A 25,229-nucleotide genomic window follows, 5' to 3' on the forward strand; every position below is an offset into this window, starting at 1 on the left:
TCATTTTGTGCCCAAAAGACTTAAAAAGAAGCAAATGTTTATAGATAAAACTGTCTTTAATCAAATATACAAAGGAATAATATTAAAGTATGATCTAGGAGTATCAATCATTCATCAAATTCACTTACTGAATTATTGGAATGAGTGATATATGTGGTATTCAAGAGGGTTTCTGAGTTTTTTTTTGTAACTTAATTCATAACTTTTACATCTTATTTAAGGTGGTACATCATATTTTGGCATTATGAAAATGGGCATAATCCTACATATGTACAATTCTAATGTGATTGTACTCTCAAAAATATTAATACACCCTAGCTCAATGCAACATTTCTATACTGTCAAGGAGTAAGCTGCCTCCTTCTTAAGATGTGCAAGTTCATTTACTGATACCTCTACATACCACAACTAATTCAAAATTGAAACATTCATATTTAATGATACTGCATATCATTCATCTCTTGTTCTCAACATACAAATTATTGATCTCTGGAAGATTTATCAAACCGTTATTCAGTTATGAAAAGTGTATTTGCATTAAATTCTGGTGATCTTAACAAAATACCAAATAAGCTATGTAGTCATTTATGGGGCTGAAGCAGAGCATAACAAAATTATGCCAAATATGTGAAATCTTTTTCTTTCCTTTTCATAACAGTTATAATTTAGCTATACAGCATTTTATGTTAATGTGAATACTAAACAGAACCAGAAGTTTCTACACATTTAATATGAATAAAAATAAATAAAATGATTGTATTGAACCATGGCAGAGAATTCCTCTGTCCTTACATGCAAAGACTTATTAACAACACTGCACTGGTATCAACATGCCTATTAAAACCATTTCATTACAGTGTTGCATCAATCATCACTTGGTAAGGAGTGAAAGGAATAAAAGATTCCCCCATAAAGTATTACGCATATGTTCTGAGAAAACTTGTGAAGGCCCCATCCCTTTGTGGCCAATTCTGTGAGTTTTTCAGGCCATATTAATCTGAAAAACAATACTCTGTCAACAAGGGCTTATATAACACTTGTTTTAAGAGTTAAAAAAGATACCTGGGAATGTATTTCTGTTCACCTTGCAAAATGGGAGATTATAAAAGCTTGTGATTTGGTTATGTTATCATACTTGTTTCATAGTCCAAGTTGGTTTTATGATTGAAACAAAATTAATTACACAAGTTACAGTACAACTTGATTCTTAAAACGTGCAAGACATTACGATATTTTGTGCACGTATACAATCTTTTGACCAAGGGAACAAACTCTTGATATAAGAAAATATCTTTTCCTAAGGCATGAATAATGTTATTTTAATAATAGTTAAATTATAAATATGTTTATTGGCTAATTTCTGAAGAAATTATTATCTGCTTGCTGAACAGGTAATTATTGGTAATTCTGCATGTACCTTATTTGGACAAAAGAAATTTTAAATTATTCAAGATTGAAAAACACATAAAAACATGCCTAAAATAATGCAAGAGTAATCTTAAAAATGAAAAAAAACATATCTTTTCACATAACAATTGTCCATGATCCTATCAGAACAGAAAAAGTATCTAAATATTTCAGGTCCAAGGTTTGATGGTACTTTAATACTAAAAGAAATTAGTTGAGGACTTGTATTTTATCAAGAACATGCCAAAATTATCTTGATATGTCATTTCACATAAATTTATTAAAAAACTGCTGGAAAAATTGACCCTAGGAATAGTTTATCAATAAGGTTTTAATGTAATTATGTTTAAGTTCAATTACTTTATTAGTGGTCTGCAGCTACACAACCTATTTTCAAAAAACGTTGTTACAAGCACAAGTAAATCTAAATTAAGATAACATAATGACAAATACTTACTGCATTAACTGGATACTTAGTTTTAGAATGTCACAATGTGAATATACAGGTTAGCTTGGATACATTTAAACAGACTGTTATCTCATAAAATTAACTAACACTTTCTTCTAAAAAAATAGGATGTAGGTATGATGGTATGTAGGATCTTGGGAAACAAATAAAAACACCTCAAGGTAAATATGGTTAGTAATGATAAACATATTTAATGCACAAAGAAACACTGAAACTTTCTCATCTTGTTGTAAAGGCACATTACATTTCTCAACAAATCATTATGTGATACAAAATATGTAATGATTTACCCATCACAAAATTGCAATCTATAATTAAGAAGTCGACCTCACTTTAATTTACAAAAATCTTTGTAAAAAGGTCCAAGACCTCACAAACTGAATACCATATAAAAAAATGAACAATTGTCTCACTATTCATAAGATCACTTTCATTAAATATTTGAGATAATAATCCATAAAATTATCTCAGAATATCCAATAAATTATCCCACTTAAAATACATGGGCTACAGAACAATAAGTAATTTTCTCTTCTTAATTCCAAGTCCTAATAATGATTTATGATTAAAAAAATCAATAATTAGATCAATTTGTACATTTGTGAATTATATTTCAAACAATAAAAACAGTATGTTAGATTTTGTAAATAAATTTTATGATTTATCTGTACAAACACTATGACTAGGCCCGTGGTTTTGCTGTAGGAGTAACATTTTTTACAATAAGAAGCTTACGAACAAAGACCACTTGTATGGCTGATACTACAACAATAATTATACACTGAGCAAGTGACCAATACTGGATGTAATGTTTATTTCCATCAACCAGGTACCAGTCTCGGGATATCTGTTTTTGAGAATAGTCTTGATATTTCAACATTTCACCAATGTGTTCACCCACAGTCATCAGTGTTCTCTGCATAAAAAAAAAAGATATATCTTGTGAGAAAAACACATTAATTTAGTTATGTTGTAAATAAAGCAGAGAAATGTTTATTTCATACTTCATGATGAAGAAAGATATTCTGGTTATTTGCAATAATGATTGCTTTTTTTTTTTTATGGATATAGACTAGCATTACATCTGTGATAACATATCAAAGGAGTTGCAATTACAGTTACGACAGAAAGTGTTCTTACCCCTGCATCCCAAATGGTTGTTTGCTCATAACTTAAAAAGTATCATGATTAGACTAATAGAAGTACAATATATTATAAATATTATACTAACACACATCTACATAAATTTTTATGTAAATTAAACAACAAATAAACTGTTTATAAACAAATAACCAAAAATAGGAGGAGCAGAAAGTGTTCATACAGTTCAGAATGTGCAAAAAAACTGATATTCCCGTAAAAATTTTGTTTAGTTTGGCGAATAAACTACATTATACTATTCCAGAACTAGACAATTGGTTCATAATTATTGGAATTTAGCCAGCAAAAAATGTACTTCCGACAATTTAGCACCATCTCCGTCATTATCTGCTTAGTCATCATGGCGAAAAGGAAACAACTGTCCAGTGATTTAAAAAAACGAATTATTGTAAATTACAAGTCTTGAGTGTCTCTTTCTGGTATTGCTACACAACTTAATGTGCCGAAATCTACTGTTCAAAGCATAATTGCCAAGTTTAAGCTTACAGGATCAACTGCTTACTTCCCTCGTTCTGAATGCCCCACCAAAATTTCAGAGAGAACCAAGAGGAAGGTTCTCAGAGAAGTTTGTAGGAACCCTCATTTAACATGTAATGACATACAGAAACTGGTAAGGGAAACTGGGGTTGAAGTAAGCACCCCTACAGTTATGAACACGTTATGCTCTTCTGGGTTCAAAGCATGCTGTCTTCGTAGAACTCCATATTTAAAACTTTGAAACTTAGCTGATTTTATGTTTTGAATTATGGTCTTCACATCTATTCACTGTTACTTATTCACACTAACACCCAGATTTAGTGTTTCAAATTATGTTTTATGTTGTACATACATAATTAATACAGTTTTATAAATGTTATATTTAGCTGATACATAATTACTCTGATTTCTTGGGTAATTTTGCCATTTCTGTCTGTATAAAGAGTTTTTCCTGAACCTTCCATTCCTCTTCTCTGTGCCATTGCAGATTCTTCATTGATTAAACAGGTTTCCTCTGTTCTTGTTAACTATATAACTGGCTGTTATGCCCTTCTGCTTCAAAATTTGTTCTGTTTGGTAATGTATCTGTGATGATACTAACTAGAGTATTTTTCTTAGGCAGTCAAGTTAACAATGTTTGTTACATGTCCTATTTAATTTTCTAGAAATTGCAGGTTTCTTCAGCTGCATGTTTATGTTTCAATTCTACTTACTGCTTGGCCTTTTTAAATTCTCTAGTATACATAATAATAAAGCATATGTGCCTTTTGAGTATTTTTCATCATCACAGTGATTATGGATACACTTACTGAAGGGATATATTGAATGCAAGACAAAGTGTACTACTATTGTCTTCATTCATGTTCACAGCAGTGAACTGTTAAATGGTAAAAACCACACTGTGGTGTTGAATTGGCATGAAACAGAACAAAAATTGCCTTAAAAATTATATAAATTCTTGTACTTAAATTCACCAAGTAGGTCTTTCAACTCTACTTCTTTACTCCAATAACTTTGTGTGTCATCATTATGAGAAAAAACTGGAATTGTCTTTGTCACATGCATTAGTCACTGTATGTGATAAGCTTGCATGTTGCACCTTTGAGGTTTTGTGACTTTCTACCAACACAAGCTGAGCCAACTAATTGCTATTTTAAGATTTACATTTTTTGCATAAATACAAGAATGAATTGAACATTAATTTGCTCATTATTTATGAGCTTTACTGTGTGCAATAACTCTATAGGTGCTACCACCAGCATCTATTATATATGTAAAAAACAGCTGGTACGTTTCGACCTTCTTCGGTCATCATTGTTCGCTCCTCTACATAGTGATTTCTCTACCCATATAAGCCATTTCTTACATATATAATTTTCTATACAAGTGGGTTTTCTCATCATCACAGACCAGTGTCTATTGCTTCCGAGATATTTAGTCTAACCTTCTTTACTTTTACCAATATTTAGTTTCAAAAACTTCACAACATGTCATAATAGCTCATTTAATTTTCAATATAATGGATTAATGAAAGGTGTTTTTCAAGAAAACCTTGAGATTAGAAATTAGACTAGTTGTAAAAAGGCTGCAAATGCATAGATATGAAAAATATGTTAGTTCCTTCAAAACAGATGTAATTATTTGGTATCAAATGCACTTGTAAAATCTACTGAAATCTTAGATTTGACTATTTTCTGAATATTTTCATTGCTATGTGCTGCTCAGTGAAAGAATTATATAATGGGTCCAAAGTACTTACTAAGTATTTAAACAAAGATAAAATGAGTACACATCCATTTCATTCAGAAACCTGTAATCTGTATAGCCAGTAATAATACCACAAATACAGGATCAGATTTTGAAAAAAATCAAGCTCCAAATAAGTTATGAAACTTGATAAGGTGAATAAACTGATACAGTGGATATGAGAGAGAAATGTGATACTTTGAACAATTTAACTGTAATTACTAATTGTCAGATTTTTTAAAGTTTTGTAACATATACATCTTATGTTATCACTTTGTTTTTTCTCTCAAAAAGAGCAAGATTCAACCAGATAAATTGAAGAAATTACAGAATGTGCTTTTGCTCATCATAAAATCCAGGAATCTTGCCACAATATCATCTTGGAGATACAAGGTATGAAAAAACAAAAAGTTAAATTCAGCATTATCAAACAGTACCAGCTTAACACAATGTTTGATAAAGGTGTATCTCAAAAGAAAAAAAGGGAAACATTTTTCTGTTTTGATTAAGGATGACAGACAGATTTCAGTTAACAATGAGACCATAATCATGGGAGATTTTAATTTCAGGGGACAATGCTGTTTTAGATTCAAAGGGAAATGACAAAATTATCTGTTGAGAACCCATCAATTCAATTAATTGGAGAGAGTGATTAATGAGGAAACATTTCAAACCAAAATTCTAAGACTGATATTTTCCTATAAAAAAAGGATGGTAGCAAGTGAAAAAAAAAACCAGGTGGGTTCATAAATGATAAAATTATAGTATCATACATTTAAGAAGTTTAAACTGACTGCTATTAACAGGAGGCTTAAAAGATAATAGAACTTTAAGAGAGTTGTCAAACAGAAAATTAGGAAACCAAAAAAGAGAGGAGCATGACCTTGAGGAATGTTAAAGTAAGGCTCATACCTGATGATTATGAGATGGCTGATTTATTACATTCTACATTTTCAGTTTTTATTGATGGAAATTTAAACAATATTTCTCATTCTGAACAGCTGCTGGATGGAAAGAAGACTGAACATGATAGTAATATTAATTTTAAGTTTGTTAAGAGAAAATATGTGGGGTTTAATAGCCCCAGGGCCAGATATTCCCTCAAAGGGTTTTAAAGGAGGTTAAGGACTAAATATGTGAGCCACTTCCTATAATTTTTGTAAGTCCTTGAATAGTGGGCAGGTGCCAGAGGGTTGGAAGATGGTTAATGTTACTCCTCTTTTCAAGGAGTGATAATAATTTTCAATAAGTAGTAATTATTGGCCTTATTAGTCTTATATAAGTGTTGATAAATGTTTAGAAAGTCTCATAAAAGATGCATTGAAAGGTCATTTCACGTAGTTTAAAAATTTGTTAAACACTCAACATGATTTGACTAGGAAAAAATATTGCCTAACTTATCTTTTATTATTCCTTAAAGAGGTTATTGCTTATAAAGGTGAAGGTAATGATATGGATCTTGTGTCAATGGATTGTCACAAAGCATCAAAGGTGCCACTTAAAAAAATGTATTTGCTAAAATAATTAATTCTCTACAAAAGTCTGGGAGATAAATAGGTCTCAATAAACAGAAAAGTGTCTGGAAGGAAGATAGTAGAAGGTTGTTGTAGATGAAATTCAATCATATGTTACAAAATATCATATAACAAATGCTGATAGTCTTCAATATTAATATATAGATATTTAATTTCTAACAAAATGTTTATTAGCCAATGTAATTTATTCACTCAAAGCACTCCTTGCTATCATTAATATGAAAAATGTTAGCATTAAGAAACAAAGAACTTCAGTATTTCATTTTTAAAATTTTGAAGTAAAATACAAAAATATATATTTGTTTTATGAAAACAATGTAAGTTTATAAAATAAAGTACACTATTCAAAATACATATTCACTAAAGATATACATATAAATCATATTAAAATTCCTTAACTAGTTAAGCTTAAAGCACACTTATATGTATCTAAAATCAAAGAAATTACAAAATGAATTTACCGTAAAATTAGTAACAGTAATGTCCAAACTATTCAATTCTTTCACATATTTGTTCCACTCATCTTTTACAAAGGAGTTCACATACAAACTTACCAGCTTTGACATAAATCTTGACAAAGAATTGTCAATGCAAAGCTGATAGTAACCTGAAAAAGAATTAGATGTAAAATATTTAAAACTGGCCTACAGAACAATTAACTTCAAATGTGCATTATGAGATATGACTATTTATGAACCAGTAAAGAAAGATGTATAACAAATAAATATTTTCATTCAATAACATTGTGTAAATTTTCAGAATATAGAATTGAACCTTAACTAACTTCCACTTCAAAAAGGAAAGCTCAGAGCAATATATATTTCTCTAATATCCATACTCAAGCTTGCATATGTTAGAAATTGACTACTGGAACTACTAGGACAAAAAATATTTTACTTTCTCTTCACTTTATGTTATTAATATGTAGATAATAAATTTCTAGTAGGGTCATAATCAATCAGCATTATGTATCAAACCATGTGGCATCAGTGAATTCTAGCCTAACCATGACCTGATGGATGCATCCTGCTTTGAGGGAAAAAAAAAGTGGAATCATATAAAACAATTTTATAGAAAATAAACTTCATTATAATAAAGATTAAAAAAATTCAGTCGAAATATATTCCATAAACATTTTCTTTTTTTAATTTTATAAATTTTTTTTTTTTCTAAACAATAACCTGATGTTGGGTTAACTCAGAACATTCTGAATGAAAATTGAATTATTAACATTTATAAATTTCATCAATGTTTTTATGCATAATAAAACATTCACAGACCCTAGGATGAAATTCATGATAGTTTTATACAAAATAGCTCTAACTTGCCTTTTTAACTTCAATACAAGTATAGTTTCTTTGATTTTTTCATCTAATCACTGTATCACAACTTTGATTCTCATAGTGTGTTGTAATTGTTCATATCTCAAGCCTTGAGAAATCACAAGTTAGTAATTCAATCAACAAAATTTAAGCTCTTTTCATGTTCTTTTCAAATGTATAAGAAAATATGACTATCAGTGCAATAGCAATTCACATATAAATCGGAACAAACTGACTAGAGCGTAGCTTGGTAATGCGTTGCTAGAAGAACGACTTTTTGTTACTTGTTAAAACTTTGAAATATTCTATATATTAATCAACTAATTTTAACTCTCTTTACACAGGCTCAGTTACTTTGACCAACCTTGTAACCATCATGAATCTATAAATAGTATAATTCTGAATGATGTGAGTTATCTTCCAGAAACTTGCCAAGCTACTAGTAAACATTGTGAGTTGTATATAAAAATTCAGGTTTTAACAAAATATTTTTACTACAGATTAGTATGTGAACTTATGAATCCTTTACTGAGTCAGTCTGAGTGAAAAGAGATTTTTATGGTAAAAAAAAAAACACTTTTTACCAGATAATTTTATATTTAATTTACATTACCTCTAATACCTCCTAAACATACCTGGAAAAATGTTATACTAAACTATTTTTTTCTCTACTATAATGTAGGCCTGGCATGGCCAAGCGCGTACGGCGTGCGACTCGTAATCCGAGGGTCGCGGGTTCGTGCCCGCGTCGCGCTAAACATGCTCGCCCTCCCAGCCGTGGGGGCGTAAAATGTGACGGTCAATCCCACTATTCGTTGGTAAAAGAGTAGCCCAAGAGTTGGCGGTGGGTGGTGATGACTAGCTGCCTTCCCTCTAGTCTTACACTGCTAAATTAGGGACGGCTAGCACAGATAGCCCTCGAGTAGCTTTGTGCAAAATTCCAAAAAACAAACAAACAAACAACTCTACTATAACACCATCTGTAGAAAAACAGCGAAACAAAATAATAAAAAATAAGAAATAAAATGATGAATATCTTTTTTTTTCTTTGTAATAGTCGTACTTTATAACTGCAATTGATTACACTATTTAACATAAGTTTTGTTCTTGAATAGTATGTATTATTTCTCAATTGCTTATGTTGTAAAAGTACAGAAAATGGCTATTATTCCTTTCAAACTTTGCTTTTGTGACATGGACAATGAAATTTAGAAATTAACCTACTTTATATGTAAAAACGGTCAAATCTGCACATTTTCATTTTCATAAAGTCTGAACAAAACAACATACGAATCAAGTTTTACATCTATTTATACTAAAATAATACAAAAATGAACAAAAATGTTTAGAAGTGAGTAGTTTTGGAGATTTGCGACTGTCATGTAAATCACTTTCACGTATCAGTTCCCAAATATAGTCTCCCATCATGTTTTTTTATACGCTTCTTGGTAGCTGTGTTCAAAGTCCAGTATATCTTGGTGGAAGAGCTCACTTTGCTCCTCTGAGTATGCTCCCATGTTCTCCTTGAATTTATCAAAATAAGCATCAAGGATATGAACTTTCAGGGATATTCTACAGCCCATTTTGCCATAGTTCTTTGCCAGAACCTCAGCCAGTTCCAAATAATTTTTGGCTTTGTGATTGCCCAAGAAGCCCTGAACCACTGCAACAAAGCTGCTCCAAGCTTTTTTTTTTCCTTCCTACTGCGCTTTTTGGGGAATTTTGTGCACTCCAGGATCTTCTTTATTTGTGGTTCAACAATAACACCAGCTTTGACATTTGCCTCAAACAGCTTAGGGAAGAAGTCTTGAAGGTACCTGAAGACTGCAGACTCCTTATCAAGAGCTGTGACAAATTGTTTCATAAGACCCAACTGTATGTACAATGGTGAAAACAACATCTTCTGGAGGTCTATTAGTGGCTCACACTTGACATTGTGCCTCCCCACAGAGAACTCGGTTTGTTGTGGCCAGTGTTTCCTGTTGTAGTGCACTGCGGTGTCCCTGCTGTCTCAAAGGCAAAGATAAGAGGGAAACTTGGTAAAGCCTCATTGAGACACAGCAAGAATGCTACCATTTTGAAGTATCCAACAACCTCCCAGACATACTCATCACACTTCAAGACATCTGGTAAAGTCTTGACGCTGTTATATTCCTCTTTGAGGTGAACCGAATGAGCCAGGGGAAAAGACAGATACTTATTCCCGTTGTGGAGCAGCACAGCTTTGAGGCTTGTACAACATTTTAGAAGTTCTTGAAAATTCTTGTAAGTTCTACAACAGGGGTTCCAAACCGGTGGGTCGCGACCCCCTTGGCAGGGGAGTCGCAAAGCCTTGGGAGGGAGTGCGTAGCCTTGTTAGAAGTAGCTTGGGATAACGCGAGTGCCAAAAGGTTGGGAACCCCTGTTCTACAACATTCTAGAAAGTTCTTGTAAGTTCGAGAAAATTCTCATCAGCTACTCAGCACTGAATCTACCTGGAATGTCCTGGAAAATTAGTAAATTTGAAAATTTCATTACCCAGGTTACAAAAGTAATGTTTGAAAAGAGAAATAGGTCTTTTCATTTACTTTAGGCATAAGCAACTGGGAAATAACACTTTCTGCCCAGGAACTAGAAAATTTTGTTTCATAGTGTTATTTATTTATAGAACACTCTCATTATTCTAAGTATTTCACATCTGCTTACCCTTATATTTATTTTTATTACATTTACAATATCCTTGAGACACTATTAGGCAATGTGACAGTCAGTTAACCACAACAGGAAAGCTATATGAGTAAAAAACATCAAGTTGCAATCATGTGATAAACTCAGGTCAAGCTAGCTTTGTGAATTCTTTTTATTTAATTATTTTAATTTTAATTTTGTTATCTAAACTAACAAGTTTCTAAATTTTAATTTTAGTAGCTTTGGTTACAAAATAAAATAATGAATAAAAATATACATACAAAAATATGAAATTTAACACTTGTGCAAATAGGTCTATTTGTATTTGAGATAACATTGACAGTGTTTTTAAGTTTTTTTCAGATGGAGATTTTATATTACTTCCATGTGTTGTGTATAGGTCATTGCTGTTTAAAGCAGCAGAGTTTAGTCAACAAATTAAAATAAAATATTGCTTTAATTAAACACTGAAACAAAATTGACAGTTAGTAGATTCATAGGGTTCAGAAACTACTCTATCTATTTGTTATAAAAATACAAAGAGTGGTACCAGCAAGAATTACAGACATGTCTTGAAAGCTAGAGAGAAATAGAAATGTGTATCATGTGGGTGTGCCAAGAATAATGATAATTCTGTAGAGAATTGATTGATTGATTGATTTAGTGTTTTATGGCACAAAGCAGCGAGGCTATCTGCGCCAGACATTCGGTAAAAATGTAAAAAAAATAAATAAATGTAGTAATAGACATAAATGGAAATGAAGGTAAAACAAAAAGTATAAAACCAATGTTGACACCTAGTCTACAATGTTAAGATAGAAGGCAGAGAATAAGAAGTTGTAAGGTATTTACTCTAGCAAAAAAGGTAATGATCATAACCCGCTAGGAAGACTAACATGTAAGTTCAAGAACCACTGTCAGTCACCTGAAGTTGGCCTTTCCAGTCCTGGTTCCGGGTTATGAGTCAATATGGCCAGTACTAAAAAGTAAAGTAGTAAAAGTGTGAAATAATATGCAGCAAAAGTATAATAACAACTCGCCAGGACGACTAACGAGTAGTTCAAACGGATAGTTCAAACAGTAGCGTTAGTCACCTGAAGTTGGCCTTTCCAGTCCTGGTGTCAAGTTATTTAATGTTCTGGCCATTGTCCAATGTCAAATTGAATGAGAGAGATTAAAACTGTAAAAAAGGAACCACAATTAAAAAGGTGTAATGAATAAATATGCAACACTTAAATGAGATTAAAAAGATTATTGGCCATTAAAAAATTAAAAACATTATCAAGGTGGACAGAATCACCATCACCAATAACTCTGTCCAATGTTACAGACTGACCCTGGGAAAAAATATGTTTAAAATATTGCCGTCGTTGAGAATTGTAACGATGGCAAGAAAGTAAAACGTGGCTGATAGTGACTTGAGTGTTACACAAACTACACATTGGTGCATCAGTTCCAGATAAAAGAAAATGATGAGTTAAAAAACTGTGACCAATGCGTAACCTAGTGAGAACAACTTCCTCCTTCCGAACTTTACGGAAGCTAGATGGGCATAGTCGAATTTTGGGTTTGATTTGAAAAAGTTTGTTGTCGCGTTGCTCACTCCAAGTGGACTGCCAGCTGGCACAGAGCCGAGCCTTGAAGACAACACCATAGTCCATGTACGGAATAGGCATAGGAGTGATGGTGCTGAAGCAGACATATTTAGCTGCTATGTCTGCAAGCTCGTTCCCGCGAATACCAATATGGGCTGGTATCCAGAAAAAACTGGATTGAAGTAGCTGCTAATGAGAAATGGGCCAGTCGGTTTCGAATATCAGCGAGAATAGGATGTGAGCTAACGTGTAGTGATTCCAAAGCAAGTATAGAACTAAGCGAATCAGTATAAATAGTGCAGTTAGAGTACTGCTCAGCTGCAATATGATCCAGGGCAAGAGATATGGCATACAGTTCAGCAGTGAACACAGAAGCTGTAGAAGGGATTCTGCACACTACTGACCCATAGCAAACCATAGCAGAGCCCACTGAATTACCTGATTTGGAACCGCCTGTATAAATGAGAACTGAATGATTGTTTGAAAGATATTCATTGAATAAAAGACGGTACTTCCAATCTGGAGTATCTGCCTTTTTTAGGTGACTGAAAGAAAGGTCACATTTGGGGGCTGTAATAAGCCATGGCGGGATGGGCCGACCTGTGGAATCTGCAATGTTATCCAAGGACAGACCCAATTCATCCAATTGCGCCCGGATGCGAAGGCCAAACGGAGCAATGACAGATCGTCTGTTCTGAAAAAGTACTGCCCACCGAGGAAGGAAAACACATTTCCAGGTGGGATGCTTTGGTAAGGAATGAAGTTGCGAAGTATATTGTAAAGATAGTTGCAAACGGCGAAGGTGTAGAGAAGGTGTTCATGAGATTCAATGTATATACTTTGAACTGGAGAGGTACGGAAAGCCCCAGTGCAGAGTCGAAGTCCTTGGTGATGAATGGGGTCCAGCATCTTTAAGGCCGAGGGTCTGGCAGAGCCACAGACCATTGATCCACAATCGAGTTTCGATCTAATAAGAGCACGATATACCTTTAACATTGAACAGCGATCTGCCCCCCAACTGGTAGAAGAGAGAACATGGAGGATGTTCAGTGCTCTTGTGCATTTGACCCGAAGCTGCTTTAAGTGTGGTATAAAGGTCAGTTTACGATCAAAGATAAGCCCCAAGAACTTGATCTCCGGGACCACTGGCAGCAAAACTTCACCGATATGAAGTTCAGGATCAGGGTGAATACCCCGTCGACGGCAAAAGTGCATGCATACAGTTTTGGAGAGAGAGAACTTAAAGCCGTTCGCCAGAGTCCACTTCTGTACACAATTGAGGGCAGTTTGTAGTTGCCGCTCAATATATCTCATGTTTGACGACTGACATGAGATGTGAAAGTCGTCGACATACAGCCCTTCTGTACAGAAAAACTTTGGATCTTCAAATTTTATATTATGGGTTTTTGATATATCTATAATAAATGTATTTAATTTGTTATACATGTCAAATGCACATGAGAGTAGAAGGAAAAAACTAAAATGGGGAAATTAGAATACAAGATGCACCATGTGACAGAGTTCAAGCCTGATAATTTGTCTAGATAACATTAACTATAAATTACACTTTGATGCAAAGCTTGTTATCATACATTAATGACAAATTAGTTTATATACATTTTAATGTAATTCTGTAAAAAAAAGTTATGACATGCACATGTTAACACATCTATACAATAAGGGTTAATTAAAGATGATGATAAAAATTTACAATAACTATGTACTGAAGGTTATCATGCCACCAAAGACCAAAAGTCCTTGTACATCAGATCATTCAAAATATCTGCATTTTTTTCACAGTGTTGACATTATTCATCTATAAATAGGAATTAATTAAAAGTTATTGTTTAAAAAATGATGCAGTTGTGAGTATAGGAATAAACTCAAATTTTGTGAACAGAGAAGTTAAAAAGTTCAGGAACTCTTTAAGAAGTAATATTAATAATATTTTAAAATAATCTTATCAAAGAATTATAAAGTTTTTGTTTCAAATTTATCATTGTACAGACCACACAATTATAGTGACAGAGATGAACTCATAGCCAACCATTCTATTTCTTTATAATTCTGATTATTCACTTGAAATTATGAGTTATCTAAACATAGTTTTAAAATAAAATACACTATGCATATAATTTGAATTTCTTATAACTATTGGTCTGTCTCGAAAAAACGGTTTTAACTGTGGAAAGCCAAAAATTTTCTGTTATTATTGATTCAATGATACAAAGTGTTTCAAAATCATTTACTATAATATATGCTTCTATGTGGAAAACAGCACTGGTGTTACTTCTTTTTCCCACTGTAATCAATATCAGACTGGTGATCGAATGGAATGCATACTAGTATATTAAATGTTGCAAGAATGAATGATATTTACAGAAGTTTCATTAAAGGGATATGCTTGTTATACTGATTGAGGATGATGGAAAGCATACTTAACACTTTCTGTGAAAGTTTCAGAAATACTGTACCACATCCACACATGAAATGAAAAAAAAAATATTTTAAGATTGCCTCTGGTGAAATTTGTTCCCCTTTAATCAAAACAAGTAGTATTAAAATATGATCATCTTAAATACAATTTTCTTTAGCATCACCATGTACAACCATGAAACTGTGTTATGTCTAGGTCACAACAAATTTCATCATTAATTCTTTTAACAGTTTCAGCAAGAAAGAGGCAAAAATTAACTAGCCAAAATATCAGTTCTTTTAGAATAATATATTTCAATATTTGACTTATGAAAGATATACATGATTATATATTTGTGGTAGTTATTTATATTTAATACCTTCGTTAGTTGCACCTCCAGCCAAAGAAATAATCATTAGGATCATGAATTATTGTTATATCTAAGAATAATATCTTTTTTGCAAGAAGTTAATGTTGTAGACAACTTTTATACTAATTTCAACTATAACGGCTAATAAAATACAAAGGTTATATCAATTTTAACACACAAGCATAGTAATATTACACTCTGAAAATAATTTAAAACTTAATTATAATTCCCTTATTTATTCAATTAACATGCACATAATTCTTTAAGTGTAAATTTAGTTAAGAACTGAGGCCTTTAAGTCTTCTTATGATTATGTATATACTAGATGTACTTCCTTACAGTCTCTGAAAGTGTTCTGCTTTAAGAGTAAGAAATATTTTTATTTCTTGTTTTCGAAGTTCATACCGCCTACTGTGTCGTATTCGAAAGAGGTTATAATTTTTTATACTGAAAATAAATTTCCTAGAGGTTCTTACCTCTCTACTTACAATATTAGTTATTCTCGTTCAGTGTTGTCCCGTATGTGCTAACTTTTTCTTTACCCATGCCACAAACCTTGTGCTTCTTCCTTTTGGAAAAAAAAAAATTCCAACATGTCTCTCAAGTAAATCACCATGCATCATCTGTTAACCAATAGTAGCATAACATGTTCATGTGACTCTCTCTCCACTCATCTATTGAACTTTCACTTCAAAGTTTGGTAAAAATTGTAAGCATGAGAAGCGGAGAAGAAGTGTAGGAAGTATGACTGGAGTTGAGTACCTTTGATAGATTGTTTAGGCAGAGTATTCATGATGAACCTTCGTAGAATGGACGGCAACTGCCTGTTGTGGAGACACAAGTGTAGAGGACGACGTTTCTAAAGTCTTCCGCCTTTCATCTTCAAATCAGTGTGTGTAGGTGCTGACGGTCTTTTATAGTGTCCTGGTGGATTGTGATAATCCAACCAATTACAATACGTTCTCCACAATCCACCAGGACACTATAAAAGACCGTCAGCACCTACACTCACACTGACTTGAAGATGAAAGGCAGAAGACTTTAGAAACGTCGTCCTCTACACTTGTGTCTCCACAACAGGCAGTTGCCGTTCATTCTATGAAGAGTTGAGTAGATATTGGAATTATATTTTCAGAAAAAAGAAATGTATAGCTTCTGATACGATACTCCTGGCAATGAGAGAAATAGATCGAAATATCAGAAGAGGGGTACTGCACCACTTTTGAACCAGGTATACTCTTTGCCCGTGTGTATAATTTGTAAAACACAAGGTTGAAATTGTGAAGTGTAGAATGACTAGTTTGTGATAGACCATACTCGGTAAGCCAACTGCATCCACAACTGACATCCCTGCATGAGTAGAATAAGGATCATACAATTTTCACCTTAAAACAAAAAATCAGTGATTAAGACCCACATTGATTACTGAGTATGACAAAAGGATCATCATCCTTCATCAATCTGGGAATGGCCATCCAGCATCGAGAAGATGGAACTAACTCGTGTGAGGACTTATTTTGATTTTTGTTACTCAATTCCAAAACCTCAATGTTGGAAATTGATATCCATACAAAGGTAGGCCGAGGCCTCCCAATCATAATCCCAAACTGAATCCGTACCTATAAGGTCCCAACAATAACAAAATCATATGTAGTGTCAGAGTCGAGGATAGCATATGGGTTAATGTGGAGGAGAGAAGGTAAAGGGTATCAGTATAAATTCCCTCAGTACTTCTGTGGAAAGCTTCTGAGAGCAGATGTAGGGAAGAAAAATACTGGAGAAGGGAAGTAAGAATGAGATGAAGGCAAGAATATTGAGCATGTATGAGAATAACACAAGATTCGGGCGCCATCTTCAAAGAGGTAATAAGGAACCCAACAACTGTTGATCCAAATATGGGCAGTCTACCCAATGGTAAAAAAGGGCGTACTGAAAAGAGGTTATCAAGAGGCGTGGCATGCTGATCCCTTTACTTAACTGGGAGAGAAAGAGATCAGCATGAATCTGAATATCAGGAGACGGATAAAATACCAACGAATGTTGAGAAGAATGCTCATGTAACAAGGAGAGACCAGAGAAGTAAGAGATAGAGGAAAGAAACAAATCTTTACAAGCACGAGATACGAAATCCGTGAAGACTAAAGAAGGTCGAGGTGAATTTTCAAGCCAGAATTGGGAAGAAATGGCAAACCCATGAAAAAAAAAAGACAATCAAAATTCTCATCATTGTGACCAATCTCAACAGAATCTGAATAAGCCTGAATGATATGAGGTTGACCCATGTAGCATTCAATCTCCGGATGTATAAAAGCAAAAATATCCACCATTAAATCACCAGCACCTGAGGCCTGAAACAAAATACAGGTCGTTAGTGTTTCCCCCAAAATGGTAACACTGACTTCGGAATTCATAACTCACTATATCTGTACAAAATTGTCGAGTGCATAGATAGAATGACAATAATAAACTGGGAGAAAATGTGTTAAATTATATTAAAAAAAAACAACTTCAAGGAAAAATCAAATTATGTATCACACAAAAGAAAACGTCTGTACCCAAAACTGCCAAACGAGAAGTAACTGTTTGGTAGAAGAATGTAGAGGGAATCATGTGCGTCACGTGAGCATGCTATGCTGCAGTTGGTTAACATAAGATGCATGATAAATAGCATGAGAGACGTTGGAATATACTACTTCCAACAAGGATGAGTTTAAGGTTTGTGGCATACATAAAGAAATAGTTTGCATGTAAAGGACAGCAATGAACGAAAATGTGAGACAGGGTAAGTGACATACCAAAATATATAATTCTTCTTGAAATGTTAACCAACCCTTATATGACACCATTGTAATACCTACTGAGTGATTGACAAACAAAACACTATTATATTGTGACGTGAGTGGTTAAAACAGGCGACCACTACAAGCAGCCTTTCACTAACTTTCAGGGAAATTGTGAAGGATTTGTTTGTTTTGAATTTCGCACAAAGCTGCACGAGGGCTATTTGCGCTAGCCGTCCCTAATTTTGCAGTGTAAGACTAGAGAGAAGGAAGCTTGTCATCATCACCCACCGCCAACTCTTGGGCTACTCTTTTACCAACGAATAGTGGGATTGACCGTCACATTATAACGCCTCCACGACTTAAAGGGGGAGCATGTTTGGTGTAACAGGGATTCAAACCTGCGACCCTCGGATTAAGAGTTGAGTGTCTCAACCACCTGGCCATGCCGGGCCAATTGTGAAGGAAGAGTAAAAACAGCAGAAACAAATACCTTCATCTGGTACAGAAGCATCTTCATATTCTGCATGGAAACGCCACTGATAGGGTAGAACAAACACTCCATTAGGATTTTTAACAGATAACCCAGCATTTCCATCACCTCCTTTCATGACCTGTAAGTCAAACACGAAAAACTATATGCTTGCAAAAATGTGAAATTACTGATCTTACCATACGAGTATCTTACCATCGTATTTCTGATGGCTGTAAATTGTTTGTAGTTGCATATAATGTTACGTATTATAATTTACTTCGGGCGAGTTTCTGATTTATTACGTTACGTATATTACGTATTACTATTTTAAATAATTGGAAATTCGAATTTGAATGCAGAAGTTAATTAAATGTTAACATGTATGAAATTTATATTTGCCAACAACATTGATAAATACAATTTTCTCTCTTAACACACAAATATATTTTGATATACAAACAGAAAAGCAATACAATTTATAATAACGATTATTACTAATAGTTACAGCAAATAATTATTTATATACAACCGTTTTACAAACGTACAAACAATTCTGAGTCTTATATCTGGTCTTGAACTGAATGTTTTATCGACTTTCACAGAGAGCAAAATTATTCTTTGTTAACAAACCCGCACTTTTCTTTAGACGGCTAGCTAAGCTTGAAGCACACGTAAGTTTTTAAAGGCGACAACATATAATGTCCTCGCAGAACAATTAACACCCGAAGTTAATTCACGAAAGTTAAACAATTTGTAATGTTCAAAATATATAAACGTTCCTCATCTAGTTCTGTTGTTTTCCCATTAGTAAGCATTTAGAGAATACTCAGAGATATAACAAGTATAGCTTCTTAGGCCTATAGTACACTGACTGTAGCTGATTAGTAATAATATTTTACTCTTACTCTCTCATAATTAGTTGTTTTTACATGAATCACGGGAGTTTCTAGAAATGTTATCAATGTTCTCAGACGCACTAGCGTATTCGAAAAACAAATATTATGGATTATTATTCTCAAAAATCTTCTACAAATTTCGAGAACAGGCTAGACTTGCGCAAAACACAGTCAAGAATATACGTCACATGCAAACAAGAAAACTATACTGAAACAAGCGTGCGTATTAAAGTAAACGCATTACGGTAGATCTGTTATAATAATTATATATTTAAAAAATCTGTAGATTGATGCAATGCAAAAATTCTAATTTAATTTCCCATTTTTCTTTAAATGCATACTAATTTATTTTTCACACCTCCTTCAAAGACCCGGCATGGCCAGGTGGCACTCGTCTCGTAATCCTAGGGTCGCTGCTTCGAATTCCCGTCACACCACATATGCTCGTCCTTTCAGCCGTGGAGGCGTTATAAAATGACGGTTAATCCAATTATTCATTGGTGAAAGAGTAGCCCAAGAGTTGGTGGTGGGTAGTGATGACTGGCAGCCTTTCCTCTAGTTTTACAATGTTAAATTAGGGACGACTACCGCAGATAGCCCTTGTGTAGCTTTGCGCGAAATTCAAACCAAATCTCCTTCAAACTTTCTGTAGGATTTCTTTACAACTTTGTTCCAACATTATATATTTTCCAACCTGAAATGATAACCTCTAAGACAGGAGGTTGATAAACTTTGAGCAGGAAGCACTTTACAACAAAACAGATAGACTAGTTTGGTGAAATAGCATAGTAGCCACATATTAACAGATACTAAATCATTGAATACTGCAGACATAAGAGACTGCAGTGTAGAAAATTGATTCTGCTTGAAAGAATCAGGTGAACAAAAATAACTAATATTCAATAATTTTGCTGAAGAAGAAAGTCCAAGAATGAGAAAAATGTTGAGTGAAAATGTTTCAAGATGTAAAATAATATATACTTGAAAAAAGAGTGAAATAAGATCAGCAGAAAGTTTTTGAGGATAATGAATAGCAGACAAAAATATTGCACCTCAGTAAAAAATGAATATGCCTGGGCAAAAGTTGAGACGTATTCATTAACGTGGAAAAAACAAAATGGCCTGTAAAGTGAGCATTCACATAAGTGAGTATCCCCAAAGTAACATAAACAAATGGATTGGCATTGCATGTTGTGACGATTATTTAGAATTTTATAACACTTTTAAAACTGTATGTATTGTTACCATAATAGTTTGATTAGAAGGTCTAGGAATCTCAAAAGCTAGTGACTGTAGCTACTGCAAGTTGAAAGGATGGGATAGAATGTTTTTTATTTTGAATTTCGCGCAAAGCTACACGAGGATTATCTGCGCTAGCCGTTCATAATTTAGCAGTGTAAAACTAGAGGGAAGGCAGCTAGTCATCATCACCCACCGCCAGCTCTTGGACTACTCTTTTACCAACGAATAGTGGGATTGACCGTACTTTATAACGCCCCCACAGCTGAAGAGGCGAGCATGTTTGGTGTGACGTGTAATAATATCAATTCAGAATTAATTTGCTCGTCAGGAACCTCGTCGATACAATATTCATTTCTAGATCGAATATAAGTTTGTAAAACTGTTATATGTAAATTATTGTTTGTGATAACTATTATAATAACCATTATTATAAATTGTATTGTTGTTTTACATTAAAATATATTTGTGTTCAGAAAGAAAACAGTGTGTATCAATCTTGTTAACAAATATAAATTTGATGCATATCGAAATTCAAATGACTAATAAATTATAATTTCCGGCAATTTGAAATCGTAATTCGCAACGTACATAACATAATAAATGAGAGACTCATCCGAGATAAACTATAATACGTAACAGTAGTCATATTTTAGATTTTTTGCTGAATTAATAAAAAACAGAACAATAGAATTAATAATTACAATTCTTGAAACCTATATCCAGATATGCTATCACCTAAAATTATTCTCATTAATGAGTCATTAACTTAATTAATAGTTTTTAAAATATGAAGTACGTTTCTAATTTTTATTATCATTTTAGTTTTTGTGCTTAGACTATATACTAATGTTAGTGATCATATATATAAACAAGTTTAGGTTTGTGTTCAATGTCTGGGAGGAATGAATTAACTTACGTTTTTAAAGTTTCACACATTTGGTAGTCTAGTATCTTTATTACAATCGGGGATTAACACATACAATTTTTAAGCACTTTCACCAATAATATTTCCAAAATCTTAAGAAAAGATGATATCTCTAAGCAGTAAAGTGAGAGACATCTAATACTTCCATAAAAAATGCAAATATGTCATAATGTTCTCAGTACTGTTAAAATACTGATTTTTAAATATATCAATCATAGTATTTGAAATTAACTATTAAAATATATATTCCACCTAATATTTATATAAAATTATCATCCAATCTTCTAACTACAAGAGTAGCAAAGATAAAGGACTGACACAATTTTGTCATTTCATTGAGTTGAACAAACCAAAGAATATATATATATATGTATGCTGCTTGTACACAGTAATTTCAATAGGCAGCAAAAAATATCCACAATATGGCACGTTCAGGAAACGTTATGTGTAGAATTATCCTGAACATGGAAAGCAAATATATGCATATATATATGTAAACACAGTTGAACTTAAAAAAATAAAATTATTTATTTATAATACTGTGTTATGTTACCAAATAAACTAAGTTTCTAATTTTTACGTCTGGTGGAATTAAGAGGTGAAGGCACTACATAACCAAGAAAAGAGGTAGAACTGTATGGTTACCCCAATTTTTATACGCAGACTGAGGTTCTAGAGTGGTATCCGATGATCATTGGTTTATATATCTAAACCATTGTTTTCTATACATAATCCAAAGCATTTCAAGCCTGTATATATATGTTTCTGCAGTAAAAATATATAATTAACTTATATATGTACGTCTATGCAGAAATGCGTACGGTTTTGTCTAAGACTTATGAAGAAAGGTTGCAGCATATAACGTTTACTATGTAAAAGAATTATTAAATATTTATGATCCCATTAGATCTATTCAAATTATGTGAGTAATTAAGCGCACTTGATATAAAAACACTTGTGTGAAAGTTTAGAAAAATACTTGAAGATAGACTCAGTACTATTTGTAAAATAGTCAAATATATCAAAATTATCTCAGATAAACAAAGTACAGTAAATGTCAGAAACAGTATATGATGAATTAATGTGCCAGAAATTATACTAATCTATAGGACCTTTCTCGTGGAAAAACAGAAACAAAATATATATCTACAATACCATAATTTCATTTTTAAAAAACAACTCCAGAATACATTTAAAATTAATATTCTTTTGTAAAAACTGAACTTTTTCAACTTCATTTTTGATTAGTACACAACAATTCTGTAGTATATCAATAAAGAAAAAAATGTCTGAATAGAAAATCAGTTTTAATTTTAATTATGATCTTAAAATTAATAATATCAGTGGTTGTTTATTTGCACAAAACATTTTTTATTTTCATCATGCAACCATCATCTTGCGCCTTATTATATTAAATTGAATGTTAATTCTCACTTTTATTAGAAGCTTTAAACAATATCAACATTTTCAACGTAACATCAAAACTGTAATATAACAAAATATATAATTCTTTATAGTACTGTTGGTTATACTTTCAGTGCTCAAACATACCTTTACATGAATAATACTATTATTGATAAAGATATCATTAACACCTTTTATATGCTTATATTTTTTATCTCTTCCGAGTCTTAGATTCATACAGGTTTTAGTTTAGTACAATGAAACTGTATATTCTGCATTGTACACGTGGCACAGATTGTAGATACATCATCCTAAAAGTCATAACAACCAACTGCATTATTGATAATAGCATTATTACTTATATTTAATAATGCAGCGGTCCCTTACAGGTCAAAGTTCGCTCTAACTTTCAAGTCTAGAGATTATCATCATCTGTTCGTTATATTAACTTGCAAAAAACTTCAGTGTCGTGTTTCTCTTCGTTTCTTACCGTGTTAACTCGACAGTGACTTTACCTGTATTATTAAACTTACCGCTTTTTTATTGTAATTGTAACAATATAATAACTGATAGTATTAATACTAGTAATACACGAAAGTTTACCTGGAAAGCAACGTAAAACGTTGCCCCTGCAGGAATCCATTGAAAAAAACACTCTTCTTTTCCAGCTTCTACAGAAACTTTAAATTCGTACGAAATACCAAGTTTGTTGTCAAAAGCGTATGTTTCAGAATTACAGTAGCATATTATGTTTATTAGTAAGTTAAAAACTAGTGGTACATGATCACTGCTAACCGCCATTTTGAAACGAGAGCTATCTGTATAGGCCAGCACATATCACTCATATCTGATTAGTTGATTCAAAATGTAAAAAGCGTTGATAGCAATGATAAAAGCCGATAAAATGAGTTTGCCAGCAAAGTAACTATCACATAAAATTTTAAAATTAATCCTAAATGATATCTATTATCCAAAACTTTTGTTTTAACAATATGTGTTTGTCTAGAAGTTCAATGTTTTTTTCTTGGTGAATATACTAATCTAATAAAACAAAGTTTATTTGTTTTTGAATTTCGCGCAAAGCTACACTAGACCTGTCTATACTAGACGTCCCTTATTTAGCAGTGTAAGACAAGTGGGAAGACAGCTAGTCATCACCACCCTCCGCCAACTTATGGACTACGTTTTTACCAACGACTAGTGGGAATGACAGTCACGTTATAATGTCCCACGGTTGAAAAGACGAGCATGTGTAGTGTGACGATGATTCAAACCCGCAATCCTTAGATTGCGAGTTGAGCTTCATAACCATCTGGCCATACTGGGCCGTAATTGAATAAAGAAATAAATAAAAAAAAGTCTCGGAATATGACTCGTTTTCTTCCCAGTGTTTAAAGTGTATATAATTAACCTTTACAGAAAAATAATCAAAACAAACGGGTTACGCAAGACCGAGTGCAGTCCAATGGCTTTTTAGTCCAACTAACGAATCAGAGGTTCAGTGGATCACGCGTCCTTTCTTATCCTACTCCCTAAAAATAACGTGCTGTGCAATTGGGAGTCGTGGGTGAGCCATACAAATGACAGACAAATACCACAATTCAAGGAAAGTAGGCTGCAATCTAGTGCTGGATGTTATTGACTAGTTACTCTCCTTCTTGGTTATCGCTTCAAAATAAGGAGCGTCTAGCACTAGTGGCCCTGAGTAGCTTTGCCCGAAACATAGCCAACGACAACTCCCCTAAAAGACTTATGTACTATCCATCCGATGACCTGTCCAGGACCCCTTTACTTGCTTATTTATTTTTTTAGAGCAAAGCCACAATGATCTATTTGTTTTGTCCACCGCAGGAGGAAATCTTTGATAAAAGAAAAGACACTTTTTTAGAATAATTTATAGCTCAAATACTGGCGTATTTATGCAAATATAATGTAAGAATATAATCCAAGCAAAAAAAAAAAAACATAGTGTGCAGAGAAGTGAAAATATTTAGAAAGACTTGTTTGTTTGTTTTTATTAGGCTGCATAATGAGCTATCTGTGCTCAGCCCATCACGGGTATCGAGACCTGGTTTCTAGATTTGTAAGTCCGAAAACATTCCATTTTACCATTGGTGGGTGGAGGATGTGAAAGGCACAGAGCACAAGAAGAAGTGGGCTGGACTTGAAGTAGTCGAAAAGACCAGAACAGGCGTAGAAGAATGGGAAGGGTGAGATATTACACAAATAACTTATTCAAGTTATAACATGTTGATAATTTTGGTATTGTTTTTAATAGCCAGTATTATCTTACAACATGTATTTTACATGTAGCAACAATTTTTGAACAAATTTTAAGACAT

The 25,229-nt window shown here is 33.0% G+C and overlaps 1 protein-coding gene across 1 annotated transcript; it reads right to left on the bottom strand.

The window, feature by feature from the left end:
* Window positions 1–37: 37 nt before the first annotated feature.
* Window positions 38–24,353, bottom strand: LOC143223056 (transmembrane emp24 domain-containing protein 6-like). The gene is made up of 4 exons (XM_076450461.1): window positions 23,491–24,353; window positions 18,439–18,559; window positions 7,257–7,402; window positions 38–2,792 (listed from the first exon to the last, which is right to left on the bottom strand). Exons 1-4 carry the CDS (start codon window positions 23,686–23,688, stop codon window positions 2,559–2,561), a joined length of 699 nt encoding a protein of 232 aa, XP_076306576.1. The 5' UTR covers window positions 23,689–24,353; the 3' UTR covers window positions 38–2,558.
* Between the last annotated feature and the right edge of the window lie 876 nt (window positions 24,354–25,229).

The sequence above is a fragment of the Tachypleus tridentatus genome, chromosome 8 (genome assembly GCF_004210375.1).
Source record: "Tachypleus tridentatus isolate NWPU-2018 chromosome 8, ASM421037v1, whole genome shotgun sequence".
In the NCBI taxonomy this organism is placed as follows: domain Eukaryota; kingdom Metazoa; phylum Arthropoda; class Merostomata; order Xiphosura; family Limulidae; genus Tachypleus; species Tachypleus tridentatus.

Bases quoted from the DNA above. Each gene is read 5' to 3' on its own strand.
- LOC143223056 (XM_076450461.1), bottom strand. From the start codon at position 23,688: ATGGCGGTTAGCAGTGATCATGTACCACTAGTTTTTAACTTACTAATA. The intron at 18,560-23,490 runs GTAAACTTTCGT...TTTGACTTACAG, and splicing joins CGTTTTACGTTGCTTTCCAG to GTCATGAAAGGAGGTGATGG. The intron at 7,403-18,438 runs GTATTTGTTTCT...ATTCTTTTTCAG, and splicing joins TGCTTCTGTACCAGATGAAG to GTTACTATCAGCTTTGCATT.